Source organism: Phalacrocorax aristotelis, chromosome W (genome assembly GCF_949628215.1).
Source record: "Phalacrocorax aristotelis chromosome W, bGulAri2.1, whole genome shotgun sequence".
Lineage (NCBI taxonomy): Eukaryota > Metazoa > Chordata > Aves > Suliformes > Phalacrocoracidae > Phalacrocorax > Phalacrocorax aristotelis.
In genome coordinates this window covers 23,760,165-23,783,051 of record NC_134310.1, presented here as the reverse complement: position 1 = coordinate 23,783,051, position 22,887 = coordinate 23,760,165, and the positions used below count along the sequence as shown (strand labels likewise).

At 40.6% G+C, this 22,887-nt stretch overlaps 1 protein-coding gene, 2 long non-coding RNA genes and 1 pseudogene across 3 annotated transcripts in view; 2 read left to right on the top strand and 2 right to left on the bottom strand.

The window, feature by feature from the left end:
* The window catches only part of LOC142049895 (uncharacterized), a 503,625-nt gene that overhangs the window by 130 nt on the left and 480,608 nt on the right, over positions 1–22,887 (bottom strand). The gene's annotated exons all lie outside the window — the stretch shown is intronic.
* LOC142049894 (uncharacterized) overlaps positions 1–22,887 on the top strand; it is a 316,942-nt gene that overhangs the window by 236,078 nt on the left and 57,977 nt on the right. The window lies entirely within an intron of this gene.
* Positions 128–1,471, top strand: LOC142049679 (uncharacterized; annotated as a pseudogene).
* LOC142049678 (3',5'-cyclic-AMP phosphodiesterase 4D-like) lies at positions 10,735–21,327 on the bottom strand. Its single transcript, XM_075077607.1, is given in 9 exon segments — positions 10,735–11,435; positions 12,546–12,609; positions 12,611–12,726; positions 13,213–13,335; positions 13,853–14,007; positions 17,892–17,991; positions 19,762–19,926; positions 20,017–20,115; positions 21,106–21,327. Coding segments are annotated over 9 exon segments (1,446 nt in total). The 3' UTR covers positions 10,735–11,033.

Sequence of the window (22,887 nt, the reverse complement as noted above, 5' to 3'; positions counted from 1 at the left end):
AGGCTTGTCAGAGAACAGAAAGTGCACTATTAAGGTGTGGCCCTCTGAGGGTGAAAAGGGAAAAGTGGTTAGCAGCATTAAGGTATGACCCTCTCAGGATGATACAGCCCCTTTTCTGTTAGGTAAAATGGCCACTCAGAAGGCAGTTAACGCCCACGATTATGTCTCTTCACTGGCCCGAGGGATAGATAAGCTATATGATCTTTTGGAGGCGCACCGATCTCACCCCTCACCTCAGGGACAAGATTGGGTGAAAAAACATCGGTTTCAACTGCAGAGTGTAGTAGACAGGATAAGGGTACTGCAGAAGGAAGCTAGGGTTAGACCAGGGAAAGGAAAAGCGGTAATTTGCGCAGTACTGGGTGCAAGTCTGGCAGCGGCGGTGGAAGATAGGAAATGGAGGCTTTGTCAAGCCGATGTCACAATAGACTCACTGCAGGTGGTCATAAAGTCACTGCAGGAACAATTGGAGGAAAACAAGCGATTGTTGCAGGAGAGAAATCAAAATGCCATACTGAAGGAAGAATTGAGGGATCAACTTTTGAGGGAAGCAGATACACTGGCAGAGATAGAGGTGAAACTTTCACAGAAAGGGATACGGCAAGTTTACCCTCAGGGAGACTTGCAGAGGGCAAGGGAAACTGTAGAAAGCCTCCCTCACATGTATCCACTCATTAAAACAAAGTACTTGTACGAGGACAATAACGGTGACCAACCTCACGTTCTCACCAAAGAAGTCCCATTTACAGCAACTGAACTAGCAAAGTTGAAGAAAGACTTTGCAAGAACTCCAAAGGAATCGGAGACAGACTATGTGTGGAGAGTGTCCCTGTCAGGGGGGATGGAATTTTGTTGTCAGAGAAAGCAGCAGAAGGATATTGGGGTCCGGGTGTGTTCTTAACTACAGGTAATCACTGAGCCCCATGGTCATTAACCCAGAGGGCCGCATATTGGGCTGGAGGGCTGAACCCTTTGGAGAGGGGAGATCCCCTTGCCATAACAGGTACGGTGGATCAATTAGTGGAAAGTGTGCAGAAAGCAGCCTGTCTCCAAATGATGTATGATCGGGAGCTCAAGCCCAGAGTTGCCCAATGATGATGCCTGTACACCCAAAGAGGGTGACTCCCCTGATCTGGGGACTCCCTGACTCCCTGAAACCCATTAGGATCCAATTACAGGGGAAAATTCAAAATACTTCCAAAGGAGAAAGAACTATGGCCACTCTGGAAGGGATAATAACCCCCGACCACCAGCGGTCAGGAAGGAAAGTGTGGATGTGGGGGAGGTAGCGCAGGAATTAATCAGTTTTGGGAGAATATATGGCCCTGTTGGTGGATCATTCCGAAAAACCAAAACAAGGGTTGTATGGTCTGCAGAGCAAGTTAACAACCTGCAGCTGTCAATTGGGAAGGGCCAGGATTTGAGGCCACTCCGCAACAGTCATCCTAGGAGAGAGAGACCCCTAAGCTGACGGGGGTTATGGCATCTAGGGCTTCAGAAGGGCATTCCTCGAGACCTGATGGATGGACTCCCAACCCAAAAATTGGAAAAACTTGTACAGAAATGGTCAGGGAAGAAGGCCACTCTCAGATTAGTTCCTGATGCTCCACCCCTGATAGATCTTGAGGGGGAGCTGACTAGGGAAAAGGCAGAAAACTAGACCCTCCATTCCCCAAAGGTGAGGAGGGGAGCAGAGGATGGATGTTTGTAAGACAACTCACCGTGAATGTAAGAGGGGATTTATTAATCACAGTAGCTGTAGGACTGTCATGGTTCAGCCTCAGGTGGCAACTTAGCACCACACAGCCGCTTGCTCACTCTGCCCCCGTGGGTTGGGGAAGAGAATCGGAAGAGCAAAAGAACTTGTGGGTTGAGATAAGCACAGTTTAATAATTACAATAAAATAATAATAATAATTATAATAATGACAATAATGTTAATATAATAAAATGGAAAAGGAAGGGAAAGAAAAAATAGGAAAAAAACCCACAGAAACACGAATGATACAGCCGCTCACCACCTGCTGACAGACACTGCCTGTCCCTGAGACGCGATTGCTCCATCCCTCCCCCAGCCAGCCCCTCCCAGTTAGCATACTGGGCATGACTTTACATGATATGGAATATCCCTTTGGCCAGTTTGAATCTGCTCTGCCAGGCTTCCTCATATTTGCATTTCAGCCATCGCCCACCATACCACAGAGGCTTTACCTGCTTTGCTTGCTTGATTGCAGCACATGTTTCACAGTCGTGGATGACCTGAGCAATAACATCCATGGTCAAGTCCACCCCTCGATCATGAGCCCACCTGTATGTTGCATCTCTCCCTTGATGGCCTGAGGTGTCATGGGCCGACCGAGCTAGAAATAGTTCACCCTTCTGTGCCAGTCCAGATCCACCTCAGCCACTTCAGTCTTGGCAGCCTGACCTAGCGGCTGGTTGTTCCAATGTTCTTCAGTGGCCCGGCTTTTGGGGACGTGAGCATCCACATGACGTACCTTTACAACCAGGTTCTCTACCCAGGCAGCAATATCTTGCCACAATGTGGCAGCCCAGATGGGTTTACCTCTGTGCCGCCACTTGTTTTGCTCCCACTGCTGTAAGCAGCCCCACAGGCCATTTGCCACCATCCAGGAGTCAGTATAGAGATAGAGCACTGGCCACTTTTCCCATTCAGCGATGTCTAAGGCCAGCTGGATGGCCTTTACTTCTGCAAACTGGCTCGATTCACCTTCTCCTTCAGCAGTTTCTGCTACTTGTCGTGTAGGACTCCATACAGCAGCCTTCCATCTCCGGTGCTTTCCCACAAGGCGACAGGACCCATCAGTGAACAGGGCATATTGCTTCTCATTTTCTGGCAGTTTGTTATACAGTGGGGCTTCTTCAGCACGTGTCACCTCCTCCTCTGCTGATAATCCAAAATCTTTGCCTTCTGGCCAGTCCATAATCACTTCCAAGATTCCTGGGCGACTGGGGTTTCCTACTCGAGCCCCCTGGGTGATCAGTGCAACCCATTTACTCCATGTAGAATCAGTTGCATAGTGCGTAGAGTGGAAGTTTCCTCTGAAACTCCAGACCAGCACTGGCAGTCGGGGTGCCAGGAGCAGCTGTGCCTCAGTACCAACCACTTCTGAAGCAGCTCGGACCCCTTCATATGCTGCCAATATCTCTTTTTCAGTTGGAGTAGAGCGGGCTTCGGACCCTCTGTATCCCCGACTCCAAAACCCTAGGGGTCAACCTTGGGTCTCCCCTGGTGCTTTCTGCCAGAGGCTCCAGGTAGAGCCATTCTCCCCGGCTACAGTGCAGAGCACTTTCTTTACATATTGTTCTGCCCAGACTGGCCCAAGAGCTACTGCATGGACTGTCTCCTGCCTAATCTGTTCAAAGGCTTGTCGTTGCTCATGGTCCTATTTGAAATCATTCTTCTTCCGGGTCACTTGATAGAGAGGACTTACATTCAGACTATAATCTGGAATATGCATTCTCCAAATACCTACAATGCCCAAAAGTGCTTGTGTTTCCTTTTTGCTAGTTGGTGTAGACATGGCTGCTATTTTGTTGATCACATCCATTGGAATCTGATGACGGCCATCTTGACATTTGATTCTTAAGAACTGGATCTCTTGTGCAAGTCCTTTATGTTTACTTTTTTTTTGTCAAAAACAGCTTTCAGAAGGATTTGGACTATTTTCTTCCCTTTCTCAAAAAATTCTTCTGCTGTGTTGCCCCAAATGATGATGTCATCAGTATATTATTGAAGGTGTTCTGGAGCTTCTCCCTGTTCCAGTACAGTCTGAATCAGTCTATGGCAAATGGTAGGACTGTGTTTCCACCCCTGGGGCAGTCGATTCCAGGTGTACTGGACGCCCCTCCATGTGAAAGCAAACTGTGGCCTGCACTCTGCTGCCAGAGGGATTGAGAAGAATGCTTTAGCGATATCAGTTGTGGCATACCACTTGGCTGCCTTTGACTCCAGCTCGTATTGGAGTTCTAGCATGTCTGGCACAGCAGCACTCAACGGTGGAGTGACTTCATTCAGGCCACGATAGTCTACTGTTAGTCTCCACTCTCCATTAGACTTCCGGACTGGCCATATGGGACTGTTAAAGGGTGAGCGGGTCTTACTGATGACTCCTTGGCTCTCCAGTCAACAAATGAGCTCATGGATGGCAGAGAGTCTCGGCTGGTGCATTTTTGCTGCCTTTGCACTGTTTTGGTGGCGACTGGCACCTGTTGTTCTTTGACCTTCAGCAACCCCACAACAGAAGGGTCCTTCGAGAGGCCAGGCAAGGTAGACAGCTGTTCAATTCCCTCCATCTCCAAGGCAGCTACACCAGAAGCCCACCTGTACCCTTTTGGGTCCTTGAAATACCCTCTCCTGAGGTAGTCTATGCCAAGGATGCACGGAGCTTCGGGGCCAGTCACAATGGGGTGCTTTTGCCACTCATTGCCAGTATAGGCTCAGTTTGGCCTCCAATACAGTTAGCTCTTGGGATCCCCCTGTCACTCCAGCAATACTGATTGGTTCTGCCCCTGTCTAGTCTGATGGCATTAAGGTGCACTGTGCACCGGTGTCCACTAAACTTTATACTCCTGTGGGTCGGACGTTCCAGGCCATTGGATCCACAGAGTCCAGTAAACCCGGTTATCCCTTTCCTCCACCTGGCTGGAGGCAGGGCGCCTCTAGTCCTGATCATAGTGTTCATCACTCACCTCCTGTACATATGAATCACAAGTGTCTCTATTAAGAGCAGAAAGAAAATCAGCGCTTCTGCTCCTCTGTCTGGGGACTTGCTCACTGCAAAGTGGAGCAGCAGCTCTCCTGGTGAAACTCCCCTGAGTGATCGTTTTTCCTTGCAGCTCACGTACCCGTGCCTCTAGGGTCGAGGTAGGTTTTCCATCCCACTTCTTCGTGTCCTCTCTGTGGTCACGCAGGTAAAACCATAGGGTGCCCCATCATGTGTATCCCTTCTCTTGAGCAAAGGAATGCTTACTCCTAATGGCTGAGATACTGGTCCGTACTGGTGGGGAGAAGGACCTATCTTCTTTGAGTTCCTGGACCTCTAGGGATAGTTTCTCCACAGCAGAGACGAGCGAGAAAGAGAGATTTGCTTCATACTCCCGGAGTTTATCAATCAACTCCTCCACTCTTGGTGCCTCATCCTCTTTCCAGGACATTACTGCCAATGAGTTTGCATATGAGGATGATGCGCTCCGTACAAACTTCCGCCTCATGGGTCGTGTGCACTCGGCTTCATCTGGATCTTTGGATGACCGCTGATCATCCAGGTCACCATAAATCACCTCAAGCACAGCTAGTTTCCTCAGGTACTGGATACCTTTCTCCATGGTCATCCATTTTCCTAGGCGAAATACAACATCTTCCTTGAAGGGATACCTTTCTCTCACACCTGACAGGAGTTGCCTCCAGAAGATGAGGGCTTGTGTTCCTTTTCCAATTGCTTTATCAATGCCCCCTTCCCTAGAGAGCTATCCCAGTTGTTTTAATAACAAATCTCCTAGGCAGAACATCTCTAATCAGTGCAGAGCACAGCAAACGACAAAAACCAACAGCAATTTTTAATGTCTACTTTACATTCAGCATGGTAGAGACTGGACAACCTAATATTAAGAACAGATGAATCAATGCTGTGACCAGCGACTGTAATTTTTTCAAGCCCTTTGTGCCCCACGTTGGGCGCCAATAAGGACTGTCGTTGTTCAGCCTCAGCTGGCAACTAAGCACCACGCAGCCACTCGCTCACTCCCCCCCACCCCTGTGGGATGGGGGAGAGAATCGGAGGAGCAAAAGAACTTGTGGGTTGAGATAAGAACAGTTTAATAATTACAATAAAATAATAATTATAATGATTATGTTAATAATGACAGTAATGATAATATAATAAAATGGAAAAGGGAAAAAAACAGAAACACAAATGATACAGCCCCTCACCACCTGCTGACAGACACTGCCTGTCCCTGAGACGCGATTGCTCCATCCCTCCCCCAGCCAGCCCCTCCCAGTTAGCATACTGGGCATGACTTTACATGATATGGAATATCCCTTTGGCCAGTTTGAATCCGCTCTCTTAGCTGTGCCCCCTCCCCTCCTGGCTTCTTGTGCACCCGGCAGAGCATGGGAAGCTAGAAATGTCCTTGACTAGTACAAACGCTACCCAGCAACAGCCAAAACATCTGTGTGTTTTCTCAACATTGTTTTCATGCTAAGTTCAAAGCACAGCACTACGCCAGCTAGAGTGAAGAAAATTAACTCTGTCCCAGCTAAAACCATGACAGGCCACTAGGAATGTGTGAGGATGAGCTTGCCAAGAGTGAGAGGCACCACCTGGCTTATTTGCCTCACTGTGCTCAGTGCAGTATCCTTCATCTTCCCAGCACAGCACTTACCAGCCTCTTCTGCCACCAAGGTGTGATTAAAAAGGTGTCCTAAGGGCTGGTACTCCTTGCAAACTAACCCCAGATCCAAAGAAGGATCTAAGAGACTTAAGGAAAAAATGGACATAGAATATTTCTTGTATTCATTCAGAAAGTATTTTCAGTAAAGCAAACAACCAAATCCCTAAACAACAAAATCCCACTCTGATCAAGGAGAGGTACATGAAAGCCACTTCAAGAGCTGGACCTACATTAAGACCACATTTCTTCTTCAAGACAACAGCTGCCATTTATGAATTGTATTTTAGAAAAACAAATTATTTTAATAATCCATTTAGAGCCAAGATTGTCTGTCAATATTTAACTATGGTACTCTTTCTTTTTTCTTTGTGATATCCCAGTGTATTGCTCCTCTAGGCAATCTGTATTTTTCCTGTTCCTTTAAAGTTGAATTTTTATCTTTTCAGGATAGGTTGCTTCTGCCACTGAAGCCAATGGTAAAATTTCCTGAAAACTGAGATTGAACACCTTCTATAACTGTATAGCATCTTTCTGGATTAGACTTCTTTATGAAATACCACATTTGATTGACTTTTCTGATTTGTCCCCACATTTATTTTGTATTATCTATGAAAAACATAGTATGATGACAAAAATACGGTAATATTCTGGCAATAAGCTTTATCTTAAAATGTCACAACTATGGCATGTAGGTAAAAAAACAGCTTGCAAAAGAAAATCAAATACAGTAACTAGGCAGAATCAACCCATGCTTTTATTTCCATTGCATATAAAAATTTCATATGAAGGTATTGATTTACAGTACTATCCCATAGGCTGTAAGAGAGGCTAAGAAACCAGTGGAAGAATCATCTTGTGCAATGTTCACGCAAGTTGCCACTCTCAAGACATACCCAAAGGAAAAATCAAATTAAAACAATAACAAAAATTGTTCAAATTTCTGTCATTATATCATCTCATTTATACTGTTTAAAACAAAAGCAATCAATTTCCTTTGGGCCAGGGCTGCTAAAATCTACAGTTTGTGTCAAAAAGGAGGCTTTTTTTTCACTGAGAAGTCACATGCTACAAGGGCTGGGCATCACTGTAATGGAAGAGAGGCATTTACCTTGCTCTGACAAATTGCTATCAGCCCTAAGTAGTCTGGAGCAACATGATAGTCAAACACCAAGAGAGACTCAGAGTCCAACCTGCATCTCTAATACTATTGTTATTGAAAGATCTAAAGGTTTACCACTCTCCTGTAGATCTAGTGCGTTATGCTATACACACCTGTACAAAGCCTTAGGTACATTTATACAAAATAAAAGCTTTGGCTGCTTATAACACTAATAGCATTTCCAAGATTAAAGTTTTCTTTTGTCCTACTTTATGTATTCTGCTTATACAGTGATAATTTGTGCTAATAAATAAAATAGGGATATTACAGACAACTGTAAAAGAAATGTATGAGTTATACTCTTTTAATTCCAATTATTCCATTTTCCAATATACATTAAAATCAAATGCTTATTAGAGATGCTTTCCAAAGCTGTTTCAGTACAATTCAGTACTGAAATACAGCATAAATTTTTTTTCAGGAGCAAGTAATGGCTGCAATAACCCCTGATGATAGCCTGTAAAAAGATAATCAGAGAGGCAATGCAATTATATTGCCATAAGACTGGACAAGATTGAACTTCCAGTAGGGTCATGAATGAAAGCTCATTGTAGTATCATGCATACTAGCTTGTACTAGGAACCCCATCAGTTAGCAACTAAAACTATGGTAGAAATGCCCAGCCCAAGCCCCATAGCTACCTTACTTTCAAATGCAGCAAAACAGAAGACAATATTGTTTAAAGTTAAGGCACAGCCCTGGGACCAAAGACCTGCAGCTTTTTTTATGGATATATCTGTATGTATTTTATACTTTTTTTGAATCTTCCATAAACAAGCTCTAAGGTGACATAGAATATATTACAGAAGAAAAGATGTACAAAGAATATGTATACACAATAATCATTCTCTCACCAAGAGTTTCCAAATATAGCAAGACTACCCTGACAAGGATGTTATAATAATAAATCATAATTTACAATTAACATTACAGTATGTACATTACAATAAATAAATGGTTGTAAACAGACAAACAAGACACTATTATAGGTAAGGTCATTTGTTGAGAAAAATGCATGGCACAAATAAATAATGCGTTTGAAAAAACTGTCAGCTTTCTGCAAAATCAATTTCATTTTTAAAAACTTCTGAATGCTATTTGTTCTATCTATATTCTTTCATTATTGTTTTTTACCAGTGACACAAAAAAATTTAAGAATTCAAATACAGCATTATTGAGTACAGTAACTTGCAAGCTAAAGCGTACTGTTATAAGCAATGTGAATTTTCTTTCCCCCCACTCAATACCCAACTCACTGCATTTTCTTATGGCAAAAATATTCAGACCACATAAAGCCACTTGTAAATTGTACTGTTTTAAAACAGTGTGCAATGCTAAAACACATTTTGGCAAAAGAGGAAAAAAAGATTGTACAATGCACTATATTCCTGGCTCTAAGAAATGATATAATTTTTTATTATTTGATTGTCCACGTGTATGGGTGTATATCTCACAATATGGTGTTAGTCTCTTCATTTACTTTCAATTAGTGCAGATACAAAACTTTTTCAGGTCCCTATTTGTTATTTTGGAATGTATATTGCTTTTCCATTATTAAGGTTCCATGGCACTCTTGGGGATTGAAAGTCTTTTCAGATGGATCAGTTTCAGGAAGAAACTTTCATATCTGCAAGTTTACTACAAAATGAACCCAAACAGGAAATGGCTGTTTCTGTTTTCTTTTGTTAAGAAATCATCTTGATATTGTCATTTTACCAGAATTTTAGAGCAAAAGTCTGCTAACTTCCCTAGGCAACTATTTCCCATCGTCTACTCTCAAAACTACAATTTTAATGAAGGGTAAAGTGGAGGAGATAAAAGTCCTTCTTTCACGTGACCAAACAACAGGACTGGAAAATGACAAATATGAACTCCTACTTCCCTTTAACTTTCCAAGTTACAGAAGCTTTCAGTACCAATCAAACTGAAAAGCAGGATTCCCTCAGCACAAGTTGGATAAAGGATGAAAAGATCTGAGATTGAAATAATGTGGAGAAAACTGTAGCTCTCATGATGCATTGCTCATTTACTTAAAAACATAAAAAGAAAAAACTGACTTGGCTCTTCTTGCAACAAAAACATGAAAAAATAATGCTAATCATTATTTTTATGTTGTACATGTCTCAGATTAGCAAAGAGTTTAACTAGATAGCTGACACATAAAAAGCCATTAAGAGAGTCAAAATTGGAAATATTACATTTTTTACCAAAATAAATATTCCATACGTTGTATTAGCCTGCTCTGATTTAGCAGTCTATAGTAGTTCCCAGCCAAAAATGGTCTGGAAACCTTGTTTCAGAGGGACAAATTTTATTAATACAGCAGAAGAGCTCCTTTTGTATTAAAAAGACAATTCAGTACCTTTCTTACAGGCTCTAGTCCTGCAAGTTCTAATCTTAGTGGTGCAGTTGGTTTCACTGGGACCACTTCTGGTAGTAAGACAGAATTGACAGGATCAGGCCACTATGAGGACAAAAGCACAACCTAAGTTCATCTAATATGGTTGGGAAAATTATGATGAAAACAATCAAAAAAAAAGACATCATACTGAGTCTTATGGACCATAAATGATATTAATGGAACTCACCAATATATAAAATAATAGACTTTTACAGATTAATATTACCATGAGATTCTAAGGTGCAAAAAAAGGAGGAAAGGAAAAAAACCCTAGAAGTATTATCCAGTGTAGCACAGATTTGTACTGAAAACTTGCAAGTTACTCTTTGGAAAAAATAACCAGTGGCAGATGAAGTCTGAAAGTCTTTTTCTTTAAATATAATACTTCAGTACATTTAATAATAAAAGTAAGCTCTACAAAAGATCTCTCTTTCACATATTATACAAAATGTAGAGGTTAGTGCAACCCCCTGGGTCACACTTTTTTCATATCAGGAAGACTTGAAATTAGAAAATTATGTGATTTCCACAGCTCATCTTCCTATTGGTAACAGATTCATGTTGTGTCCCATCATTTATGTGCATTTGTTTTCCAGTAGGAACCTCAGTTTATTTTCTGTCTGTTTTCTCAGATGATGAACATTATCCAATGCTTTGCTTGTGAAATAAAATTAATTTAAAATCTATCAAAGCATACCAGCATTCAGTTGGCAGGTGGTACTCTTCTGAAAACATTTGCTTTATTTAATATCTGCCAAATGGAGAGCTTATTAAAATGTAGTTTATGGATGTTCTCCTCCCACTTTATGATGCCATGGAGGCAAAAATTCTGGTTACAATATTCCTGAGTGCCAAACTGAGTCATCAAGGTCAATTTTGATCGACAAATGTCCTGGCAGGTGACAGTGAGTTGTGACCATGGTTTTAGCATATGACATACACTTTGGAAACCATTACCTAATTAAAAAAAAACAAAAAACAAACAACAACAAACAAAAACAGAGAGAAAGAGGAAAAGAAAGGGAGAGGGCAAAAGAGAGAGACTGCGTCTTCATTGCTACATGTCAGGAGAATGATCTTCTACCACACAAGGTTCTGTCTGGTTCTCCACTTCTTCCCCTACTTGCTCATCAAAAGGAATTTCAGTGGATTCTGAATCCTGGGTGCAAAGAGTCTTGGAGTCACTGCAGCTGGTGTCATCTTCTACTTGACTTCCACTGTACTTTTTGGTGTCTGACTCACCGTCTTCCTCAACTGTTAGTTCAAAATGGAATTTTTCAGTTTGGCCCTGCCTACCCTCTTCCTGGTCATCAGATACAGGAGAGGGACTTTGAGGGATTGTGCTCTGGTACCATTCTCGATTGTCCTCCAGTGTATCTAAGATATCCTGGGCATCCAGGTGAACAAGATCTGCCCATGTCTCCCACAGAGGATGAACAATGTAGTCTATAAACCCCACCTGTTTCAAGTAATACAAAATTAGGATGAGCTCTTATTCATAAAGAAATAAACAACTATGCCTATAAGTCATGCAATGTCTGAGAAAGATAACACTAGTAAGAGACACGACATGCTACCCTTAAGGTGGTGTGCTGGTTTTGGCTGAGAAGGGGTTAATTCTCCTCACTGTGGGGGTCGGCTACCTTTCCAGCTTCCCACGCTCTGCCGCGTGGCGGGGGGGGCTGGGAGGGGCAGGGCCATGGTGGGGGCGGCTGACCCCGACTGGCCAATGGCAGGTTCATTCCATACCATGTGACACCATGACCAGTATATTGGGGGGGGGGGGGGGGGGGGGCAGTTGGTGGCTCAGGAGCGGCGCAGCGTCGGGTCGGCAGGCGGCGAGCGGCTGCGTCGCCTGCGGTTTGTTTCGGCGGTTCGTTCCCCCTCTCCCCTCCCTTCCCCCCCCTCCCCCGGGGCTTTGCGCCTCTCGTTGTTCTCCTTTACATTGCATTTCTACTGTTGTTTCTTTTAATTTTCATTATTAAACTGTTCTTATCCCAACCCACGAGCGTTTCCCTTCTGATTCTCTTCCCCCATCTACCGGTGGGGGAGTGAGCGAGCGACTGTGTGGGGCTGAGCTGCCAGCTAAACCACGACCGGTGGCTGAAAGGAAGCCATGCTGTTCTATGTTGTAAATAGGGTCTTTTACATTTCAAAAGTCTAATTCAGGATATTGGATAAGGACTTGTAAGGATTTGTTTTCAAATCAACTATTCATTCCAAAAAACTCCAAAGCATCTAGTGAGCCAAACAGCTGCTTTATATTTAATTCTGCTTCTGAAGGAAACCCTAATGAGCAGCTATACAATACTCTCTTGTGAAGCATGTGCTTCATTGCAGATCACTACAGTGTTGGAATCCCTTCAGCAAACACACTGCCATGTGCTATGTTTTCACAGTAAGAATCTCAGCTCCCCTCACTACTACTCAGGAGCTGAATTAATTAACTAGGAGGAAATAAAGGAAATAGTGCATTTGGAAATTCATCAAAACAAAGAATGGCTATGGACCACCCTTTGCTGTTAAAATGTCATACTGTTTTATTTAACTGCCTACTCAAATCAATTACCTGTGATTTTTCTACAGATGCATTGTGCTTATCACACGTGGGACTTATCTTCATTCCCCTCTCTTTCCCAATCTCCTTGATGGAAAAATTCCTCCATTATTATGTCTGTCCACTGATGGTAGAGATGGAGTGACTTGGTTGGATTGCTTAGATCTGCATAGTGCACCATATTCTGAAGAACCTAAAATAGATTAAACAACTGCGGTGTTATTACACTGGAGAAAAACAGCTCCTTTTCAACTTACACTTTTGGTGGCTATGAAACAGAATCTTGAAAATACACACAGCGCAAGATTTATTCTAAACAGCAAAAACTTGTGCTTGGTGTTTTTCACAATTGCAGTAATAGCCATGAATTACCTTGCTTCTGCATGTATAAGAGACAGAAAATGTTTGACAGAAAGACCAATCAGGTGCTGACAATTTGAAGGGAAGACTAAAGCTGCATTCAGTCCAGAAGTACTTTACCACCCCATTAATCTCTCAGAGAGTCACTCAGTACCTAACAGAATATGTCACAGTTAGGAAACATGACAGAGAAGAGGGAAGGGAGTGAGTCATGGTGTGAGAATGGAAAGCTGATCTAACCCATACTGGAAAATGGGCAGGCCAATGTTATTAAGGCTGTAAGTCAATACAAGTGACCATTGTGGATGAATTTTCTTACCTGAATTCTGTCTGAATAGTTATCAAGAAGTAGGACATCAGAACTTGTCACTTTTTTGGTTTCAACCATAGTTTTTAAATCAGCCAATAGATTCATATGCTTAGACATGTCTTTTGCAAGTACCTTGAAAGAAACAAATGAATAAAAGGATACTATGTAAATTAGTGTACCGGTTTTTAAACAATCTTTGAACACAGAAATAAACAGTTCTGGGGGAGCCCATAACTTCTGTATCTGAATACATTATAAAAGTCTGAGTCCTGTATGTCATCAGTGTCCAAAATAATAAGTTTTCTTTTTGAATAGTTTAAGAATACAACAAAATAATTGTTCAGAAAGATCTGATTAGCCTAACCTCATCATCAAATCAGTAGCAAATTTCTAACTGTGTTGGTGAAATGACATACACGTCAGTATGAAAACAGCTTGAAGGAGGATTGCATACTTTCCAAAAATGTATAGATGGATATTGAAACTGAAAAGAACCCACTATTCTTTTTAGGAAAGTACACAATGAAACTTCAAACTTTTACTTCATTGGTTATGGGTCTAATGACATGTAATTTATCATAAAACATTTCTGTGCTTTATTATTCAATTTGCTAGCACTATGGAAGAGGGACTGTCAAGCAGAACTCACAATGTCAATGACTATTTTCCTCAATGATTGCCTCTGTTTTTTGGTCAAATTCTGGAAAATGTCACAATTTTCTTCCTGCAGCAGCTTGAAGCCCACAGCTAAGTGATGATTCTCCAGTACTGATGAGTCATTGTACATCAAGGCGAGTTCAGAATCTGCAATAAGTCACAGGGCAGAACATTAATAAAGCCCATGCTTCTACCAAATCCCTTATGATATTCAAATTAGTTACATTCATAACAAGATTTGCAGATGAACTTTTAGAAACAGAGTTGCTGTAGTTCACACACTATTAAAAGTTACAAAATTAATTTAACAAATCAAGGCAAAGTATGCTGAGGAAAATAAAAAACAGCTCTGCAGTGAAGCGTGTACACATACCTGGAGTGGCAAGTTAGAAAAAATACAAGTAAGGTATTTTTCAGAATACATTTTCATATCTGCGTGAGGTAACATGGAAAATATATGCATAAACACACCTAAACTAAAACACACACTGATGTTTTCTCATCCCTCCCTCCCATCAGTACTAAAATTCAACTGTTTAAGTCAAGTTGCACCTATCTAGTACTCAGACCTGGGAATACACAGCTGAGGCTTTATTGCAGATCAGACAGAGAGCACACATCTTAGTTTTCAAACCATGTCCTTCTGCAGTTAGCTAAGGCATTCAGATGCCTAGCCAATTAGGCCTAGCAGTCCATGACAATAGAAGGTTTTGAGATGAGGCTGGTTGGATGGTAACAGTTATGCTTCTGGTCTTTTTCTTGGAAGGTCATGTGGCTTGAAAACGCAAGCAGTGGCCTTGCCTACCGCCTCATACTTGAGCGCGATCAACGCCTTATGCTGTAATGCTGCCTTCTCTAACAAAAGTATTCTTAACTCAGTCACTCCATATGGCTGTGAGAATAATATATACCTTCCTAGCAATGACTATACTAAGGCACACACACAAGGTCTGCATTTGTCTGCTTAGGCCCACTGAAGAGCCAGCTTTGACAAATAAAAGCAGTTACAATTTTCTGTACAGCTTCAGTTTCTACCTGGGCATACCGCACAATCAGCTTGCATATATTTTAAGACACAGCTTGCAAATGAATCTGTCGTCAAAAATGAATACTTTTTATGCAGTCACACTTGCCATGTGCTGATATTAATTTCTAATAATTACAGCTGTTCTATCCTAAATCTAACCATATGTAAGTCTATTCTATTCTTTGTCCTCTTTATCTTCTTTTACAGCAGCTTTGTTTTAAAATCCCTCTAGCTCAATGGGGTGCCTATAAAAGCCCTGTTCTTCAGATTTCATTAGCCTCATTATGCATTCTCCTGCTGTTTTCCTCTCCTGTCTTGAATACACCGATCTTGTGAATCAGGAAACCCTTCCTCTACCTTTCCTTATCCTAATGGCAGCAAAACCATAATAACATAAAGAAAAAGAAAGCAAGTTTGTCAAATGATCTCTCTTTCATCTTTCACAGAACATTTATAAAGCTTGCCACTATACCATCCTATGAGTATATGATTCTACGTTTCTACTTATTTTTTTTACAAAGACAATAGGCACTAGTTTATTTTCCTTTCAAACAGCCTTCTGATGAACCCCAACTGCAAAACACTCAACATTGCCAAACTACTTTGGAAGGGCTGGATCTACAGACAGAGCTAAAATGCGCTCAACTTTGTAATGGAGATGGAAATGGAAGAAAGTTCCCCCTTGGTAATCTCTGTAACACATTATAAGCTTCAAGAGTATTTGTCTGGAAGGACAGAGGTACAATGATCAAATAAGCATCTCCTCTGATGCTAACACAATCCATATTTGTTTGTTCTTTAATAGCATTGAAGAGGGATCAGATTTTTAGACAACTGTGTAAATAGACAGAAATAAATAAACCTGAAATAGGGATATAATATTCAGAAATAACACATGAGTAATTATAAAGAATAAGCTGAAATATGGCAAATATGTACATACTTTAAGTAACTATAAGTCTCTTATGCTTTTAAAAATGTATTCTTATATTTCTTAGTGAAATGTTAATACATTGTAAGGTTCATTGGAAAACATAAAACTAGATGGAAGCAAATGATCTAGGAGTTAGGAAAATCTGGGATTTGAGAGACTTCACATGTGACTTTTGTACAAGTCACGTGAGCATTGATTCTTAAGCTCTCATTGAAAATGATGGGTATTAGGTAGCTAAATAAATCTAAATTAGATGGTCTTTGTCTCTGTCCCTACAGTTTCTTCTTTGTACACATAACTCAGAAGGGATAAAAACCCTTTGTCTCTTTTCAGCTTGGCAACAGTAGTTCCAATTAGTGATGTTAGTTGATTGACATGTGTGCTGGTTCTCTATCAAAAGCTAAATTGAGAAGAACAAGATATTTCTTCTAAGCCACTAAATAAGCAGCATAATAATCACTCCAAACTTAGCTGAATTTCAGCTGTCTGCCTAAAAGCAAAAGCTTTATGTATCACTACTGGTCCCTTCAACTAGCCAGTCATTCTGCTTAAACGTGAACAACTCAGTGGTTTCCCCATAGCACCTCAGAGCCACCAATATATCCTGCTATTCATTTTCTGATTAAACAAACAAATAAAAACCTTACTTACATATGCCTGCTCTTAAGAATTTGGGTATTACACACTGTTTTGTGCACAAAGCTTGATTCATCCTCTTCCTATACCACACTGCTGAACTGTACTGGTTACTAATACAGCACCAGAAATCTAGAGTCAGTCCCAATATTCCTCCTTGCAGATGAGTCATCAGATTAAATTTCACTACGGGTAGTCCTCAGGCCATTAAGGCAAATAAAATTAGATGCAGGCTATACCGAAGTGGAGGTCTTATTTGAACATACAGCAGCAATGACTAAGAATGGGACCTTCCTTCTTCAAACTATACTGCTGATGTGGGGTCATATTATTTTATCACCAGTGCAATAAATTCGCCCAAGTGCAGGAATGACAGCATCTATAAATGTGCAACCAGATGGGTCAAATATGCAACCCTAGGTATGTTTCCATTTTTGTAGCTTTTTCTTCTTATGTGCTTGGATTCTTAGTATTATTTCAACTTTTGTACTTCTGGGTCAGTTATTGTAAAAGGAGAAGTCATCAGATGGCAAAAGAAATAACATCATATGACAGAACTTGCACTGACTTACAATCTGCTACCCACTTATAATAGTAACATACATCACTGAAATCAAAGCAGGTTACATTGGGGCAACAAGCCATTCAGTAAATGTGTCATGATCAGGTTCAACAAAGCTAACAGTGTTTTTTCTTTTAGTAGAAGATTAAAGAGGGGGAAGTGGTTCATGCAATGCTGCAGAGAACAGCCTTGAGGAATGCAGAAAAGGTACCCTGGGTTTCAACTTCAGAGATGGCATTAGGGTCTCATTTCATTAGGGCTTTTTCCTCCACACATGGAGTGCCAGCAAGAGACTCACAAAAAAAAGAGAAGAGGTTTGCCATAGCCTGCAGGGACAGGCTGAAAAAAATTCAGTCCTAGAGGCATGAGTATGCAGAGATCAGAAAACAAGTACAGCAGCCAGGGAGAGACAGAGATGGGCCTGCCAGTCTGCTAAAAATAAAATTGTTTTCTAAATTTCTTAAAAATGTATGGCTATCCTTGGTCATACCATATGCTTCCAATATAAACACAGAAACTGTTGTCTTCCTTTTTTTTGATATTTTATTTAATCTTCCATCATTTTTCTCCTACAACTTTATTTATTTAATGTAAACCAACTAACTTCCAGAAAAGAGACCATATCCAGCACATGGAAACAATACTAGGATTATAGTTCATGTCTTAGTAATTTTTGCTAGAGGGTACTATGTATATTATTTCTAAAGTTACAAGCAATGCAAAATGATATTCAGTTAAAAATACAAACACCTATCCATTTACTGAGAAAAGGTACAGATAAAAGCAAACAAATAATGAACTGTGTATTTTTCAGGTGCTATGTGCAGATCTTGCAGCAAATTTTTGAGAAAAACACTGAACATCAAGCTTACTTGTGCTGATAAGAAACTGGTTTGAAACCCCAGGATGATCTACATCATGTATTGCACCGGCAAAAATTGCTGCAAGAATCTCCAAATCAGTAAACACTGCCTAGAAAATCATGAAACAGAAATGACAATCACTAATCAATGAAAAATGTTTTCAATAAGAAGGACTCTATTTTGAATCTAGAATTGAACAAGCAAAACACATTTGGATCAGGGATCTTAAGAGATTTTACACATAGACTATCATAACCTTTTGTAAAATTGTCAATTACATAGAATTTAATAAATATTTCAAGTTTGGCCATCAAACTAAAACTATCCTTACTTCACAATGACACCATCAATAAATTCAGTAACAACTAAAAGTTTTTTTCAGCTTCAGTCTGTAAATAAATCCACTTTTATTAGATCATTAAGTACAGATTTAGGCTTCTAACCTACAGCACAAATTGAAGGTAAAAATTTCAGTCTGATTCCTACGTATCATGGTATCATGTTACATCTGACATGTCTACATTACACAATGAACACATTGTCCTGTATTTGAAAGATGCACATCTCCTAAATGATGCTAAAGGAAAGGGTGACAGGCTACAAGGCATCTTAAAATTTACTGATTTTTCTTCTGTATGAGATTATTAGGAAAATAGGAACAGAGAATTGCAAGGGACCTGGCGCGTCACTGAGTCCAGTCCCCTGTTGCAACAAACACCCATGTTATATAATTGCTTTCATAACTAATCAAGAACTGCTCAGAAGTGTGTAGGTCAGCTGTGGCACCAGGCAGATATTGCTATTTTACTGGCTAAAGCTCAGCTGAGAACAAGGCCATGAAAAACAGTTGATCTGGAAAAAAAAAACCCCAAAATGTTACTGACAGCTATTTGGTGAAGCTAGTGGTGATTGAAGAACATAATCTGATCTTCTTGAGATAAAGAAAATCTTTCCCAAGAGAATTCCTTAGTCTTTGAGGATCAAGACCTGCCAACAGTCTTAAGGTCCACTTATAACCCTCTTGTTAAGCAGAAGGTAAAGCAGAAGCATTCAGTAACATGAAAGACTGGTCATTATGAAAAATACTAAAAATGCAGGGCCCCCCCTTGAAAATGAGGGCATAGCCTTCTGAACTACTAAAATTTCAGTTACTTGCTTTATCTGCTTTTTCCAACAATTTACGGGGATATGTCAATGCTCGCTAAACTAATGGCTGAATTGTGCTTAAAAAGGGGAAAGTAATCTCTATCTTTCTTTCATTTCCTTTCACATCAGAGATTTAATCACTTTCAACAAGAGAATTCCTCAGAAAAGAACATATGAAATGCTATTGTTTTCCAAATAATTTTGAAATATTTATAAATAAATGAGATACTCCAGTGAAAATTTAGTACATGTTCCACTCTGCCTGAGAAACAAACACAAAAGTAGCCTTTCAGGATGAGAATGAATATGAACAAGGGAAAAAATAACCAACACATGGCCCTATTGAGGGAATCCCATTTTATCACTATCTTTTGTAAGCAATTCCACTAACTATGGTGAAAGTCCTATATGGGAAATAATGACAGAACAGGATGTAGTATTAATAATGAGATGGTGGAAACAAGTTATGCATTGTATTACAATGACAGCACAAATCTGCAAGTAAAAACCCATGATTTAAGAGAAAAAGACATGACATTTTCTGCATATTTACATGTAAATAAACTTTGATCCTCACAAAATATCTTTAAAAGAGCACAATTCATGAAAGAAATGTCAAGATTTCTTTTAAAAAATACTGCAGAAACTAAGATCTTTTAGCATTTAGTTTAGAAGAGTCTTAGTATGTCCTGTTCTCTCATGTCTGCCTCTTTCCCACCTTAGCATAGTATACCTCTAGTGCTGGGGCTGATAGCAGGACATGGGTTGACTGAACAACATCTGCAGCATGTATGTTATTGTGATATGCCACATCTGCATGGTAATGGTCTTCTAGGGTCATCAAGTAAGTTATTAAAGTGTCTACTGGAATTTTAAATGTTTTTAACAAGTCCTGTTCCTAGAAAAGGAAAAGAAAAACAATTAAGATGACAAAGCACAGAAAAATCTCTAAGACAAGCAAAAAACCAGTATGGCTACTGCTACTTGCCTGAAAAATGGTGTGCATGATGACTGTCAAAGGTCTGTTTCCAGATTATTCTGCTACTCTGAAAACCTGAAGGCCCCATTTGTTCACATCTTCTAGTTCCTAGAACAGAATCAAGCAACAGACATGTTGAAACCTAACACACACATTCCAGCGGTGTTTGATTGAAACAGCTACAAACAGCAGACTCAAGAAGATTCAGACCTTGCCACTGTGAAAATTATACGCTACACTCTGAAAGGGGGAAAGCTGCTGCTCCTAATCTTGCAATATTTGAATTTGCAGCTACCAACTTTCTAGATTTTAATTCACTAGGCAGGAAAGAGTGCCTCTTTTAAGTGGATTGCTCCAGGGGGAAAAATGCTACAGTATCTTGAAGAACTGAACTGACACACTTTGCTATCTCACTGCTCAGTGACAGCAGAATTCAGTGAGGAAGAAACCTCCAGAGAGAGATTCCGTGGTTCTGCTGCTGTCTCCCTGGTTCTCAGAAACAGTCTCTTCAAATAAAGGGGGAGATTCCTGGAAACGTAAGGATAGACATATTTCAAAATGCAAAAATTGAATGAATAATCACTTTATGTCAGTTTTATATTATTGCCAACCAGCTGCTGGTGTGAAAATCACAGGAAATGTCACTAAAAACAAAAACACAACTGATGTACATAAAACGATACAGCCTAAGACAGGACCTGCAGGGCTAGCTCTAATGCTATATACAGTTGTGCATTTTCAAAAAGACATAGGGCTGCTATATATTCTCATTCCTCTGATAGTATATGGTATGTCTACTATTAATTCCTCAGATATTATTTATGAATAAGCAGCTTTATTAATGCATATACAAATGTTGATTTACATTCCATCTCCAGACAGCAAACATTCCTGCTGAAATCCTGTTCATGCAGAAATTAACCCTCATGGCCTGATTCTGATTTTATTTGTTATTCTTCCATTTCACTGGATTTATATTATTTAAAGAGAGACCAGCCTTTGGTGATACAGCTTGAAATCAATGGTTATAAGCAGAGGATGGAATAATACTGACAAGTCCACCCTCCATTTTAATTCAAGGATTTAAATATTCTCTACCTTGACAGGAACATCTTCTTGGTCTGTTTTAACTCCAAATCTGGGGATACTGGAATTAGTCAAGCTGGAGCTGTGCATCAGGTTTTTTACTCCACTGATCTGGGACATTGGCCTCTTCTTTTTCTCTTTTTCTTTCTGCATTGGAGAAGGGATTTCAACGTCATGTTGTTTGTCTTCAAAAGAATAAAGAAAAAAAGAATAAATTTGAAAGGAGTTACACATATTTTTTTCCCACTTTACTGTTGAGTTGCATATTATGTATATCGTAAATCTTAACAAAACTTTTTTTATTTCTATGTTTGGAGATTTTGCAACAGATTTTTCATATCAAGAGCAGTAAAAACATGAAAGGATAAACATAGACCTATACCTCAACATAAGCAGATTTCTGTTTCACAAATTGCCTGAACTGGCTTTAAATGTGACTTGTCTGATTTCCACTATTCCTGCACCCTTAGCACTGTAGATAGGGCTAATCCTTTCATTTAAAAAATATTATTATAACTGAAAAGATATCTAAACTTTCATTCTTAAGAAAATTTTAAATTTCTTCTTTTCTGGGAAAAACACTCTGAAATTGTAGTTCTAAAAAAATAAAAACGGTATCTCATGTAAACCTTTACAAAACATTTCAGGACTCAAAGGACCTAATACTTGGGGACTGGTCCTGTTTGTGCTGAGACTGCACAACTCAGAAAGACTCTTGCCAGTGGAGCCATATCAGCAAACGCTTGAAATAGAGACCACCCGATCCGATCCCTGTCCTTGAGTGAGTTGCGAGATATGCGGAAAGATTTCAGCTGTCGTTCAGGTGAGCACATTGTCACCTGGCTGCTCCGATAATGGGATAATGGGGCCAGTAGCCTGGAATTAGAGGGGAAGGAAGCCAAACAACTGGGATCCCTTTCTGGGGAAGGGGGCGTTGACAAAGCAATTGGAAAAAAACCACAAGCCCTCAGCCTCTGGAGGTGACTTCTGTCTGGATTGAAGGAAAGGTATCCCTTTAAAGAAGATGTTACATATTGCCCAGGAAAATGGACAACCATCAAGAAAGGCATCCTGTGTCTAAGGGAATTAGCTGTGCTTGAGGTGATTTATGGTGACCTGGACAATCAGCGGTCATCCAAAGATCCAGATGAAGCCGAGTGCACACGACCCATGTGGCAGAAGTTTGTACGGAGCGCACCATCTTCGCATGCAAACTCATTGGCAGTGATGTCCTGGAAAGATGACGAGACACCAACGGTGGCAGAGGTGATTGATAGACTCTGGGATTACGACACAAATATCTCTTCCTCACTTGTCTCTGCTGTGGAGAAACTATCCCAAGAGGTCCAGCAACTCAAAGAAGATCTGTCCTACTCCCCACCTCGACAGAGTAGTGTCTCAGCTGTTAGGAATAAGCGTCCTTTGGCTCAAAGAAGGGGCTACACACCACGGGCCACCCTATGGTTCTACTTGCGTGACCACGGAGAGGACATGATGAGGTGGGATGGCAAGCCTACCTCGACCCTACAGGCACGAGTACATGAACTGCAAGGAAGAACAGTCACTCAGGGAGGCTCTTCCAGGAAAGCTGCTGCTCCAGTTTCCAGGGAGCAAGTCCCCAGACAGAGGAGTAGAAGTGCAGATTTTATTTCTAAGTGTAATAGAGGGACTCCTGATTCACATTTACAGGAAGTGAGTTGTGACTGCCATGATCAGGACTAGAGGGGCCCTGCCTCCAGCCGGGTGGAGGAAAGGGATAACCAGGCTTACTGGACTGTGTGGATCTGATGGCCT